The 13934-nt window shown below is 39.8% G+C and overlaps 1 protein-coding gene across 1 annotated transcript in view; it reads right to left on the bottom strand.

The window, feature by feature from the left end:
• Window positions 1-13934, bottom strand: part of TOP1 (DNA topoisomerase I) — an 85759-nt gene that overhangs the window by 32165 nt on the left and 39660 nt on the right. Inside the window, exons 4-7 of the mRNA XM_065922019.1 lie at window positions 7475-7598; window positions 6244-6299; window positions 3716-3811; window positions 2717-2792 (exon numbers count right to left, since the gene is read on the bottom strand). Coding sequence (XP_065778091.1) covers window positions 2717-2792; window positions 3716-3811; window positions 6244-6299; window positions 7475-7598 — 352 coding nt within the window. The remainder of the gene's footprint in view (window positions 1-2716; window positions 2793-3715; window positions 3812-6243; window positions 6300-7474; window positions 7599-13934) is intronic.

The following is a 13934-nucleotide window of genomic DNA, read 5'->3' as shown; positions in this document are numbered from 1 at the left end:
ACTTCTTCGAACTGTAACCTGAGATGAGCTGTCACAGTGGCATAGGAAAAGAACAAACATGCACCAATATAAAAATTTCAACACACACACAGACAAAAATGAGCTATTCACCAGGTGAGGGTGAGGGGGTCCTGCCTATAGAATCTAAACTCTGCTGAAGAATATTTTCCTTTGTCCTAACTATTTGATATAATTTAAGCTTTTATTCAGCAAGATTTATATAGCTCTGAAAGGTGGTTTGAGTCACCTTAAAATCAGTTACAGAATGGCAGAATTTGAAAGAACTTTGTAGACAGTTTGGTTTGACCTCTTCCAGTTATAGTCAAGGAAACTCTGAGACAGAGGTTTTGTCATTTGGTCAAGGTCAAAAAGCTGCTATTGACCATGATGAGAGCCCAAGTTTACCAGAAAAATAACAGAATGTGACTCATGAGAATGACTGAAATATATAAACATTCTAGGAATACGTGGTAGAATGGCAATCAAGATAAACTCAGGGAAAGAAAACAACCTTTGGTGAAGAAAGAAGGGGAAAGACTACAGTCCTATACATATTTTAAAACAGAATTAGAGATATAAATGTGTAAGTATGTCTGGGAGGAGAAAATACTAGAGGATCGCATGAATTCAGGTAATGTTTGCTGTTCAGGCTCACAGTTAAGACACTCTCTGAATAGCTTCTGAACAGGCATTCAGGTGGTTCCATCAGGAAACTGCTGGCTCCATCGTTATGTTCTCAAGTCTCAAAATGAGATTATCAGTCACTAAGAGGCTACACAACAATTCCCAGAAATGAAAAATTCCATGGCCAGCGGAGAGGTTTAATGACTTCTCTTGCCATCTGTGGTCCCTACTACAGTAAGACTGGGTCTTGATTCAGTCTTTCAGTCTGCTTTTTTTTCCTGCCCCTATAGGGAGATGTTTGCTAAGACAATTAAATAAATGAGGTCAACCATTCTTTTCCCAGATGGCTTTAACAGTTATTACTAATCTCTTCGAAATGCAGAGAAAGGTATTATTATATAAATGCAACCTAAGCATAAAGGCAATAGAGAACACATAGAAAGCTGAAGTTTTAGTGAATTTCTTATTAACTAGTCTGTACTGACAGTCTACATGAAAGTGGAGTGACTACCACACTCACTACTGAACACTTCATGCTCAGTTCCTTGAGGTGTCTCTCATAAACCTGAACATGTGCCAAGAGCAGGTTAGCTGTCAGAAAAACTACAATTCCCTAAATCCAGGCCCTGATCTCTCACCTACTCATTCATATGTTTCATATGATTTCATTAGACACTCCTCCTCCCTCCTTGTGAAATTAAAGGATCAGCAAAGTCCCACAGGAAAGAGGACATGGCACCTAGTGTGTCGGCTTTAGAATCAAATTCCAGTTTTACTACTTAGTACCTGTGTGGCCTCAGGCAAAAGATTTCACCTCTCCCTACCTCAATTTCTGCATGTGTCAAATGAAGATAATAATAACAATACTTCCTCTAAGGGCTGTTGTAAGGAATTAAATGAAATGATAGCTATAAAGCATGAAGAACAATGCCTGGCACACAGTAAACACATTTAATTTGATTGGCAGGGGGTAGGGTGTGTACACTGCTCACGGAATCTCAGTTCCCTGGCCAGGGACTGAACCCAGGTCATGGCAGTGAAAGTTCAGAATCCTAACCACGAGGCCACCAGGGAACTCCCCTAATCTGAATCATCAATACTGCTGCTACTACTATGATATAGATTACATTCTTAAGACTCACTGCCCCTTACGCTCACTATCTTTACTGATGATACTTCCATGTGGACTTTACATTTGTGAATCCATTTTGCCCAAGACAATGGCTAACCTCAAATAGAGGATGAAAGCTAAGGACTCACTCAACCACTTCTTCCCTTAAGAGTGTAAGATGAAGTCCCCTGTGAATTTCTGACATCTTTTTCTGAATTACTTGCCCACAACTCTTTAGCACAAGTTATCCAAAGTGTCAAAAGAAGTAACCGTAATACTATATGTTAAATCTACCACAAGCATCAAATAAAATGCTTAGAAAAGTACTTGAATTGAAACTGAGATTTTAAGGAAGGCTATAAGATAGGAGACAAAGAAAAGAGGAAGACTATATGTGTTCCAGACAGAAGGAACACAGCACGTGTTACATAAAGCCCTGAAACACAGAAGAATCTAATGTGAAAAAGAAACAAAGGAGGTCTGTGAGGCTGGAAAACAAGGTAAATTAAAGAGGCACAAGACCCAGGGATGGTCAGCTATGGTCAAGAACTGGGATTTCAAGCTATGTCCAAGCAACACCCACTAAAGTACTTTAAATAGGGAGAGTTACCCAAAATGAGTGAAGGGCAAGCTTTGCTAGATTGGGGGAAAAAGAAAAAACTAAAAAACATTCCTAGGGAAAACTCTTCCTGGTTTTAAGCCAAAATATGACTTCGTGCTAGTATTTCTGTATGTACATATGAAGATGGTATAGTTTCTCTAAGAACATGTCAGCTGGCAGCATAGCTATGAGTGGACATCCAGGAAGCTAATATCTAAACTAATAGTGCCACAGCCACTGTAACACGTAAGAGTTTTCCCAGTGTTTCCTGTACAACAGAGCAATAAACTCCTAAAAGCCACTTGCCTTTGAAAGTTATTTTATAAAAAAACTCCCTATTCCAAATTCAAGTCCCAAAGGGCCTAAGTCTCTTTACTAACCTCTTCTTCCTCTAGTTTTCGTTTCTTCTCTTTCTTGATATCTTCTGTTTTAATTTTCTTAGGTTTATAATCAGCACTAGAAAGGGGAACATGAATATGCAGTTAACACAACTGTGACTCAGTACTTCTCACCAGTAGGATTAGGACCTCCAAACTCTTCTTGGCGGCCTCCAAGGCAGGCGTGGTTGCTATTATTCTTGGCTGGGCGTTCTACAGTCAAGAACAGGAATGGAGAAAGTAAAGAAGGCCAGGCCAAGGACCAACAGTTATAACCCTACGCAGAACAAAACAAACAGCTTCATACTACATGCAGGCCTAGAAGGGAGGTGGAGTAGAGGTATAAGTACAGAAACAGACAATTCTAGAAGGTGGAAATAGGGGAGGCAAACACACAGTGCAACAATGGCTACCACAAAGTAATAACTTGATGGGGAAGGGGAAGAAAGAAATTCTTTATGAATTCTAAACACATACAAATGAGCTAAGTATTTCCGTTCTCCCCTTCCAACTACTTTCTACCATAAATCCTTTGTAGATTCCCAAAACATAATAAATTTCACAAGGCTGAAAATAATGAATAGGATTTAACCTCACTGACTGAACCTAAGAGGCACATATAAGCCTCAAAATACGTGTTTTAAGTAAGAGCAATTTTATTACTTCTTTACATGGAAACTTCACTAAGAAGGTATTAACGGGCACAGATTCTAGGAAAAACTGCTTTAACAATGAAAACTTCTCTGTGGGAGGTGATGACACACTTGAATTAACTTAAATAATTTAAATATTCTTCATGAATTCTGGATTATTTGAAATTCCAACAAACATGCATTACCTTTTTAATAAGAAAAAAATGTAAGAAAAGTGTAAATATACATTCAAAGAGAAATCCGTCACCCAGTCTATTAATCACAAATTCCTAAAGAGTAAAACTCAACTAGTGCAGAAGGTTCTGTGTACTATTCTCTTAACAACTCAAAAGTAGTAAGAAATACTCACTCATCCTCATCCCGAGGTCTCTTTAATGGCTTTATATCCTCTTTAGGAGGAGCAAAATAGCCATCATCTTCAGGTTCATCTTTAATCCGTGGTGGACTGAAGAGAAAAAAAATTGTTAGCCAGTGAGTGTTGGAAAATCCACATTACAAAAGTAATGCAAAGTTGGGAGAAGAAGCTAACAGAAGGATAATGACACACATGTGTACATATTAAAAGGTTCTCCATGAGCACTTTTTTCTCACTTAATTCTCACCGCAACAGTGTCTTCATTTTACACATGAAGAGGTGAGATCAAGGTCAGGGATCAGAACCCCTCATTTTCAGTCAGTATTCTTTCCATGACCTCTTGGTTCTCTTTGCCAATACAATTCACATCACAGTTAGGAACAAACCTAAGTTATTTCTTTCCCTTATTTGAGGGATCTACTGTGTATCTGACCCCACAAGCAATCTGAATTGATTATTCTAGTGCTCCAAAAGCTAAAATAAAGCTTTCACCAAAAAAGGAATAAAAATATATTCCCCAAACTTGAGGCTCAGAACAAAAAAACTGAAGTCATTCTAAGCCAAATCTGTTCACTGTTCAACTTCCTCCTTGGTTTACTTTATACACAGCAGAGTACCTTGTCCTATTTTTGTTAGCATTTTGCCTTCTCAATATAAAAAGATGATTCTGTTAGATGACTATGTTGAACCAAAAAAGAGGAGAGAACAAATTAAAAAACCAAAGGGGCCAGCCACCACCACAGCCTGGGGTATTCCCAGGCCTAGCACATCTTGTCAGAACCTCACTGCTCACAGCCAGAAGCATCCACAAGGTTAACTCACTCAGCACAAGGAATGGCCTCCAGACACAAAGAAAGTCACACCATCTCTAAGGGGGCCAAGGGATAAGCACCCAGATTTAGTTGCCAAATAAAGTCCGCATATTCACAGGGTGTCAATGCTGTCCCTGCCCCTCCCTTCCCCACAAGCATACTGGATGCCCTTGCCTGCAAATGAACTTAAGTATTTACAGAGATTAACTTTCCCTCCTTATTTATGCACACTCCCCAAAGGCCAACTTCTATAGCTGCTTCTCCCCTCTACAGAAACCACTGATACCGACCCAAGGGTTCAAAATCTCCAAAAGCTTTGCACCAGAAAGAAAGCAATGCTGCCATTTACCCAACTAGTTAAGTAAATGCTAGATCCTAGTACTATCATAAGTGAGGTTAAAAGCACATGGGAAGGCTTACTAGGCCTGAAGAAAAAAATTTAAAAACCCTAGAAAACTGTTCCAATTCAGTCAGGCATGTGAAATCTCTACCAAGACAAAGATGCAAGGTGGCGAGCAGACCAACAAAGCGAACACATCAACCACGGCCTCAAAGGGTGTGCTTCTGATCATCTAACCCAGAAAGCATCGAATCAAACCCAGGACTCCACACCAAGTCCAGAGAGCCTAATCATATCTTAGTCTTAGTTTAATAAAAGTCCAAGGCCATCTCCTGGCAGAAAATAGTTGCCCTGTGTTCAGTCCCTGTTATCTAAAGAATCAGAATGTCTAGCTTACAGTTCTAATGCTTCCTGAACTTTATTATTCTGCACTTCTGGAACAGTTACAGAACATGCCTGAAGAGGGCATTTGCTTCTCCTGGGATAAGGAACCCAGAGTACATGGCACAATTTTCAAAATTGTTCTCAAATGAAACTGAAAGTTCAAAATTTCAAGAAAGCAAAACTCTCAAAACATTTTGCCCTGGATAATTAGGCAAACACTCCCAACAACTCCTGGTAAATCCATTCTGCCATTCAGTGGAGCAGGTTAGAATATGTTATTTATTTTTTTTGAAACTAGAGGAAACATTTGGACTTATTTTAGGGAGCTGCAGCTGATGAGGAAAACAGAATCTAAATGGCCCCACAAAGGAAAGGAAAGGTGACCTTTGGATTGTGGTGACCTCTCTGGAAAAGTGACCACCTCTCCTTCTGGAAAAGAGATAAAATACTTGTGCTCAAATCTACACCTGTCCCTAAAATGCAGATCAAATCAGTTTCTATATATGCGCTACCAAGGAATACTACCAAGGAATTCAGAGTAGGGGTTTTTTAGGAAACTCCAAAATTACTATTGACTAAGAATAGAGTTTCTTTTAGGGGTGATGAAAATGTTTTGAAATTATATAGAGGGTAGTGGGGGAGGTTATATAACCTTGTGAAAAACTAAAAACCAATAAACTGTACACTTTAAAGGGGTATATTTTATGGAAGTGTAAATTATATCTCAATTAAAAAAAAAAACTTCTTCCTGCCAACCTTCTCCACTCAAAATAGCCTTCTATAAAATGTGCTGGTCGGTCTTGCTAAATGGCACTCTAGAAATGCTCTCATTGGCTAAGACCAAGTCCTTTCACTGCCAACTTCCTTGAAAACCTGGAGATGGCCAGGTCAGTGCATTTTAGGTGAACTCGAACAACACTGCAACATGGGCAGCTGGCCTGCTGGACACACACGGAGAAAGAGAAGCCAAGACAGCAGAGTCTTACCTAGAAAAGCCATTTTCCTTCTCCTTTTTTATTTTTGCATCCCCAGAAGCTTTAATCTGAAAGGCAAAACAGCAGTAACTGATTAGTACCTTAAAAGGACTAAAGCTGAAGAAGTCTCTACCTTACTTGAGATGATTCTGCCTCTACTCCTGAGGAATCTTGATCCCAGACTGACTCTTAATAGCAAAATTGAACAGGTGAACTAAAGGTCTTGACACTTTTCTAAGACTCCTTTTTTATAGTTCTTTACTGGGAAGTGTTTCCCTTCAAAATGGTGGCTTTGTACCTTTAAATGAGGGTAGGTCCCCTCCCTCAATAAATACACTCCACTTTTCAAAGATGTGCCCTTGGCAGAGCAGACAGGAAATAAAAAAACAAACTCAAATGAAAAAGAATACTTTATTTCCCATCTTCACTGACTTAGGCAAACTATATTCATGTTTGCCCTCCTTCAACTTTCCAGACAAAAATATACACATAGACACATGCATGGGGTACCAATGAAAGAATACAAAAAAAAAAAGAAAAAAGTACAGTGGCTGCCTCCACCACAGGAAACATGGAGGACAGTGAGTTGAGGGTTAAAGGGAGATTATTTTTCATTACTGTCCCCTATTCTATACTGTCTGAATTTACCAAGTCCATCCAGCATTACTTTTTGAGAAACTAAAAAACTTTTTTAAAAAGGCTAGGCACAGTACTACTGCTCATTCATAGCCAGATGAGCTTAATTTGGGAAGGCTTGTGCTGGTTATACTGGAACCAAAAGCCACAAAAAGCACCAGTGTCACTAAATTTTCACTCAGGAAGAAGTTTCATTCAACAGAGGACCAATGTGGTATTAGGCCTTCTCTCAAAAACAAAACTAATTTTCCCCAAGAAAGAAAACTGACTTTTCCAGAAGTCCTACATACCTCAATTTACCATATAAAGTAAAGTAATAACATGGATAGATTTGGTACATAAAATACAGTGGTAAAGTTTGGTTTTCATCATTTAAGACTCTGGTAGGCTCTGACATCTCTTGACACAGACTTTTTCACTCAAAGGTCAGGGGATGACAAAATTCTTTCTATAAAACAATTATCCTTCAATAAAAAAAATAAATTAAAAAAAAATGGTCAGAGGATCTTACTTCTCAATGAAGGTACTTTCATGACTTGCTTTCAAAGGTAAACAAAATGAAAAATACACCCCACACCTCTTCCTTCTCCACTGGGAAGTTCTGTACCTTTTCTTCCTTTCGTTTTTCCTTGTCTCTGTCTTTGTGTTTGTCTTTATGCTTCTCTGAACTTCCATCTTTGTGTTTGGTTTTCTCCTTCTCTTTGTGTTTCTTTTCAGAATCTTTATGTTCACTGTGAAAATAAGACACAAACAGTAAGCCCAGAGCAGGGACCACAGGATTCATTTCACAAGATTAACTCACAAGATACCCTGAGATAACATGAACCATGGAAACTTACAATGCTTTAAATAACCAGTCCTGACAGAAAATTCAAGCAGAAACTCTTCACTACATCAGACTTTATCTTGCTTAATGTCTTAAGTTTTTCAAAGAGCAAAGGAATCAAAGGTAGAAACACAGTTATTTTAAACATACTAGGACATTTTTTTTAAAGTGTCTATGATACAACAAACCCATTGTATTTCTACAACATTCTACCAGCAAAAAACTATAATGAAAGCTCCAACTTGAGCACTCACATCTGATGTGAGGAGGTAAGAACAGCTCACCAAAAATCATTTAGTGGCTCAGTGCCAGACTGGAGACATACCATAAATGTGGCCACGCCTGGGCTTTGTGCAGTGAGCAGCTGACACAGTGTTTCCTGCCAGCTGAGGAAGAGCTAGTCCCTTCTACAAGGGGCTCCTAAATCCTGCTTGGTCCTTTCCTCATAATAAGAAAAGCCCTATCTCAAAGCAAGGGCATGCTTTGAGGACCTGTTTTTCAAAGCCTTGCTTTTAAAGGTGTTTGTGTACACACTGGTAATACTATTAAAAAAAAAAAAGTGCTACTCCTCAGGAAAACAAAATATGACATTATAAAACAAGAACCATTAAAATATTCATACCCTGGGGTCTAGCTCCTGGAGATTTCTCTCTGGGAAAAGCATTACAGAAAGATGTTCACTTTGATGCTTCCCATGATGAAAAAACAAACAAGAACAAACAAACAAATAAAAAACCACCAAGAAACCAGATAGAGCCTTGGTAAATAATCAGAGGGGGAAACTGTGATATACCAAAGCTATACATCACAGTTATCATTATGTAGCTGTTACGCTATAATTTGTGAGTCCTGTAAATACACATGATAAATTTAAGACAAGCAAAAAAAAAAAAAAAGGAATATATAAAATAACCGCAGTTACATAGAAACATGCAAGTGGACAAAAACTAAGGAGCAAAATTCAGGAGCTGTATTTTAAGGTGGCAGGACACTGGATGACTATTTTCTTCAGTGCACTGGGCAGGCGGCTTAGGAACCCTGCTCACTGCAGCAGCCATTATGTTCCACAAGTTACCAAAAGAGAACGTGAATTCAAGGGCTATGAACTGGGGGTCATCCCTAGAAACAGGATAGCTGACAACAACCCCAGTTGACAGACAGCCAATCCTACAGGCAGCATAGGCTCTTGCCTTTCCTACCATAGACTGTATTTCCCATCTGTCACATTTACCACATTCAGCCCAGGAAAAAAAAACAAACAGATTTTACCAGCAATGAGGTCATTAGGTTACAACCATTCCATGAAGTTTGTGCTAAAGAGATCTGGCTAGCATTTTCAGCTACACCCAAGGTCAGAAAGGGAGAAACAGATGATACCAGTCAGGTGAGAGTCCCAGAACCTGGATCAGGACACCAAGTGGTATCAACCACATCTCTGGAGACAAAAGGAGCCCCAACTAATGATGGGGGCTTGGATAATAAATCAGCAAAACTATGAAATCCAGCCAGGAGGGCAGGGTGATGAGTATAAACAGGACTACAGGTTTAGGGAAGACCCAGAACTATCAACAGAGGAAAAATACAGCAATGTCCACTTTTCTTGGTTTATATATTCCTCCCTCTGTGTTGTTCTCATTAATGAGGTTGTTATTTAGATGTGCCACACACTGGAAAATAACAGATTTCTATGTAAGTACAGTTTTTTTTGTTTTTTTTTTTAAATTCTAGTGTGCTAGCACATGATGATCAATTTTTCCCACCATGCTTTTTATTCTTAGCATTATTAGGAAGTCACTCTACTCAATGTGCTCTCATAATCTGTTTTCACCACAGCAGTGTTTTAGAAACAGCTTATTCTTTATTTTGTACAAAATGGATACCAATTACAATAATGCTCTTACTTTCAGTTCTCCTGAATTCTTTCAGCATTAGAATAGTGAAAGAGTAGTTGTCAGGATTGCAACTGATTCTTCAGGAGTTTACATAAATGAAATCACAGGCCCATGGTTTTGATATTACCAGCAGAAAGCGTGAGTTTACTATTTTATATACAAGCACTGAAGTTTCAGCTTTGTTTTGAACATTAACTCTAAGAGGAATTAAAGGTCATCTAAAGAAGTTTCTGCCTAAAAGCAAAAAATCTGGAACAATGACATCCATAATATTAATGATTAGATATACTTTCCCCCCAGAATAAGAAAAAAGGACAAATTTAAGCAAGCAATATGTTCAGTGCTTTCACATACATTATTTCACTCAGTTCTCAGAACACCTTTGTGAAGGAGTCTTTATTATTCCCTTGCTGCTGCTGCTGCGTCACTTCAGTAGTGTCCGACTCTGTGAGACCCCATAGATGGCAGCCCATCAGGCTACCCCGTCCCTGTGATTCTCCAGGCAAGAACAATGGAGTAGGTTGTCATTTCCTTCTCCAATGCATGAAAGTGAAAAGTGAAAGTGAAGTCGCTCAGTCATGTCCGACTCCTAGCGACCCCATGGACCAGAGCCTACCAGGCTCCTCCGTCCATGGGATTTTTCCAGGCAAGAGTACTGGAGTGGGGTGCCATTGCCTTCTACTGATTAAGAAACAGAGGAGCCAGTGGTTCAAAGTCTTATTCCAAGTTACAGTGTTAGAAACAAGGGGAGCTGGGATTTAAACTCAGCACTTCCATCTCTGAGTTCAGAGCACCTTCCACTAGATCAGTATCATTACATTTCCATGAAGTTGACAGCCACCACTTAAGGGAAGCCTAGTGTTAAAGAGACAAAGGCATGGGCAGTCTAAGACTTGATGTATAAAGTTAAAAGATTTTCCTCTACCATCAACCTTCTAGACAAGACCTAGGATATCGGAAATAATGAAACTCTGGGATAGCTACCTCTGAGATTGTCTTCCCATGAAACTAAAAGGCTGATTCAGGAATCTGAGTTTAGGAATGCTCTACAGCCCTTATTCCTGTATGTGCCACCTCCTTGCCTCGGCTGCCCTAGTTGCTTTGTTCTCTTCCTCAGTGAAAGCAATTCTTCGAACACGACTCTGCTATGCCAGCAAACTGGCTTTCTGGTCTCCTGGCAATCACAGCATGGGAACCATGAGTGTACACTCCAGTTTTCAGCTTCGCTATTCATTATCACGCCACACAGAGATCAGGGAAAAGAAGTCAACAAGTGACATGGCAGTGGCACTGACACTCAGGCCAACCCCAGGAAAGTGAAAGAAGTCAGTACTTCCTCTGCCTGCTAACCAGAGGGAAATCTATTCAGGAAATTCAAAAGTTTCTGCTAGTGTAGTAATCCCTTTGTAGGTCACAATTAATCGCAAAGTCCAAAAGAGATGAAACTACCAACTTGACTTTCAAAGGCATCTCACTCTCCTCTATTCCCAATTGTTTAGATAGAAGAGAACCAGTGTGCATTTTTATACTGAGTTCAGAAGATTCAGAGTTAAGGAACATCTTGTGGTACAAGGCATTCCATTGGGGACTGTTAGAAATGTGGGTTTACGAAGCTGTATGAAGTCTCTGAACACAATGCTAACATCGTGTCTACCTGTCATGTGCTGTTCCTGTCCCTGCCTCCAGAAACAGAGACCAGAGTACTGGGAGTCCTACCCCCTCATCCATACCCTGACAGGAGTGCTGCCAAAAGCAAACCCCAGGGTCAGTCTTCCCGAGGTATCTACCGGAAGTGAGCAGCAGATGCTTTTGGAGGTCAAAGTCTTGTGACACAGAAGCATGTTGAAGGCTGTGCCGTGCAAGTCAGAAGCAGGATTTGGCCAGTGGTACAAATGCAGCCAATCCGGGATCAGTGAGGCTGACTCATCATCATTCAGGATTTCCTAACATGTACCTCTTTTTCCAAAAGACTTAAAACTGGCTTGACTTTCACAGTGGCTTAAAGGGCATTACCTTTCCACTGATGATAGTGAGATGACGGAAATTCTGACCACTGCAAAAGAGGAGTTCATATGTTGACTATCTTGTTTTAAGAGATGTTACCCATGTCTATGTACTGATCCCACTACTTTTCCATACACAATACACACAATATGCAAAAATCACAGAATGGGCTGTAAATAAAACTGAGGACTAGAATACTGGCCAGTTTGGGGCAGCAGTACAGGTGACTCCAATACTGAAGAAACTTCAGTGTGGCTAAATAAGAAAAATAAACTAGAAAAACTTAATAATGATCATAGTAAGGAAACCCAGAGATGTGAAGAACAAATACACTTTAAGAATGAGTTTAGTCTGGGGTACGGTGAACACTAAAATACAGACAGTAGCTGGCATTCCTAGAATCTCCGAAATGGTCACACTTTTGGATAAAATATAAATTTCATCATCAGGAACTCAGAAAGCATCCAATTATTGGGTATACACAAAAGCTGACTCCTTGGCTCGGGCTCATATCTGTTTGGGGATAAAATCTACCAAACGTCAGAGTCTGGACAAGCAAAAGTCAATGCCAAAGAGAATAAATGGCAAGATCCAGCACAGCAAAAACAAAAAATTCAGGGAGACAAGTTAAATTATTTGTCCAACTGGCAACTAGTGGAGCCAGAGTTTGAACCCAGGCCATCTGAAGCCCATGCATCTAACCATGCACTCCCACTATACTGCCCCTCTGGCTGCTTCCAAAAGAGATCCAGCTGATATCTCACTGTATCCATCATACCTCTTGTGTGACTCTTGGTGGACCTACGCAGATAAAACAGAGAGTTGATCCAGGCTCCCCTAGGCACTTACGAAGAAGGATGAGAGAGACGGTGGAAGTAGGTGGGTGGGAGCAGGAAGCCCAAGACAGAAAAACATTCTTCTGCCTCGAGAAGGCATTTGCTGCCTCTTTAGGAAAAAACCCCGGTCTGATCCTCTGGGAAACTAGGATGTTGGCTATGGGAAACCATTTAAATCTGCTAAAGAAAACTAAAACAATGGTCTGTCCTCTATCACTAATAAAAATATTTAGCAGACACTTAAACAGTACAAAGTCCCAGGCACTCTTCTAAGCAATTTAATCCCCATAACAAAACTCTGACATAAATATCTTCATTTTACACATATGGAAACTGAGACACAGGAAGGTTCAGTAACTCATCCAAGAAAATACATCTAATGAGCAATGACTAGGATTTAAACTCAGGAAGTCATGCCTTTGACCATTCTGGTGCCTTACTCCCCAAATAAGGCAAAAAGGAAACACTGCTAGGAAGAGAAGGGGGAGACTCTTTATCTTCTGAGAATAGGACCTAGCCACTAATGGCTAAGAGAACAAACTCATTCCAGCGACCTGCCCATTTCCTCAAGGCAACAGCCCCCCCGAAGGGTGCAGTCAATGGAGTCATAGTGGATTCCTCTGGGAGAGCCTAGAAAGATTCTAAGCTGCAAAAGGAAGAAATCCATGGCCCTTCAAAGGAAAGCAGATAATTAAAGCTTAAGTAATGTTTGTTAAATCAAAATTTTTAGGTAGATAAATTCTAAAGTTGCCTCTGAAAAAAACCACAGAAGCTAGTTTCTGAAAGGCTTTAAGAAGTGAAGATTTCTTTATTTACTTACTTTGGGCATATGGGATCTTAGTCCCCTACCAGAGATCAAACCCAGGACCCCTGCATTGGAAGCGCAGACTTGTAATCACTGAACCACCAAGGAAGTTCCCAGATTTCTTAATGCTCATCCACCATTATAGGTTAATAGGCAAAATCCCAACAGTTATTAAAACCTGGTAGTTGAGTGGAATCTTACAGAACTCCCATTTCTCCTCTAAGTTCTTTCTATTAACCGGGTAAATAGTCACCCAGTTACTCAAGCTAGGAGTCCTTTTTCTTAGACACCCCCACCATGTCACTTGTGACTAAGTCTTATATTTCCCTTTCTCAACTATTTTCAGCGGCTTCTTGCTCCCTTCAGAATCAAATCTCAGCTTCTTGAAATAGTATTTAAGAGTTCTGCATCAAGCAACTTTTTGGAGGCCCCATTTTCTAATCCATCCTATTAACCTAGGCAACCACCTAACTGGATTTTCCCCAGAGCAAAGTACATGACAGCCCTTCCATATTTTATCTTTTCTCATTGTCTAGAATGTCACTCTTTCTAGCCATCATCTTCCCTTGTCAAGATCTTAACCATCTTTCCATGGCTAGCTCAAATACCCTTTCCACCCTGAAAAGGCTTTAACAACAACAACAAAAAAGACTACAGGTCATCATAATAGGGTTAGGTATCATTGAAAACTAGAGCACCAAATT

This window comes from Muntiacus reevesi, chromosome 2 (genome assembly GCF_963930625.1).
Source record: "Muntiacus reevesi chromosome 2, mMunRee1.1, whole genome shotgun sequence".
Lineage (NCBI taxonomy): Eukaryota > Metazoa > Chordata > Mammalia > Artiodactyla > Cervidae > Muntiacus > Muntiacus reevesi.
This window is presented reverse-complemented; position numbering and strand designations above follow the sequence as displayed.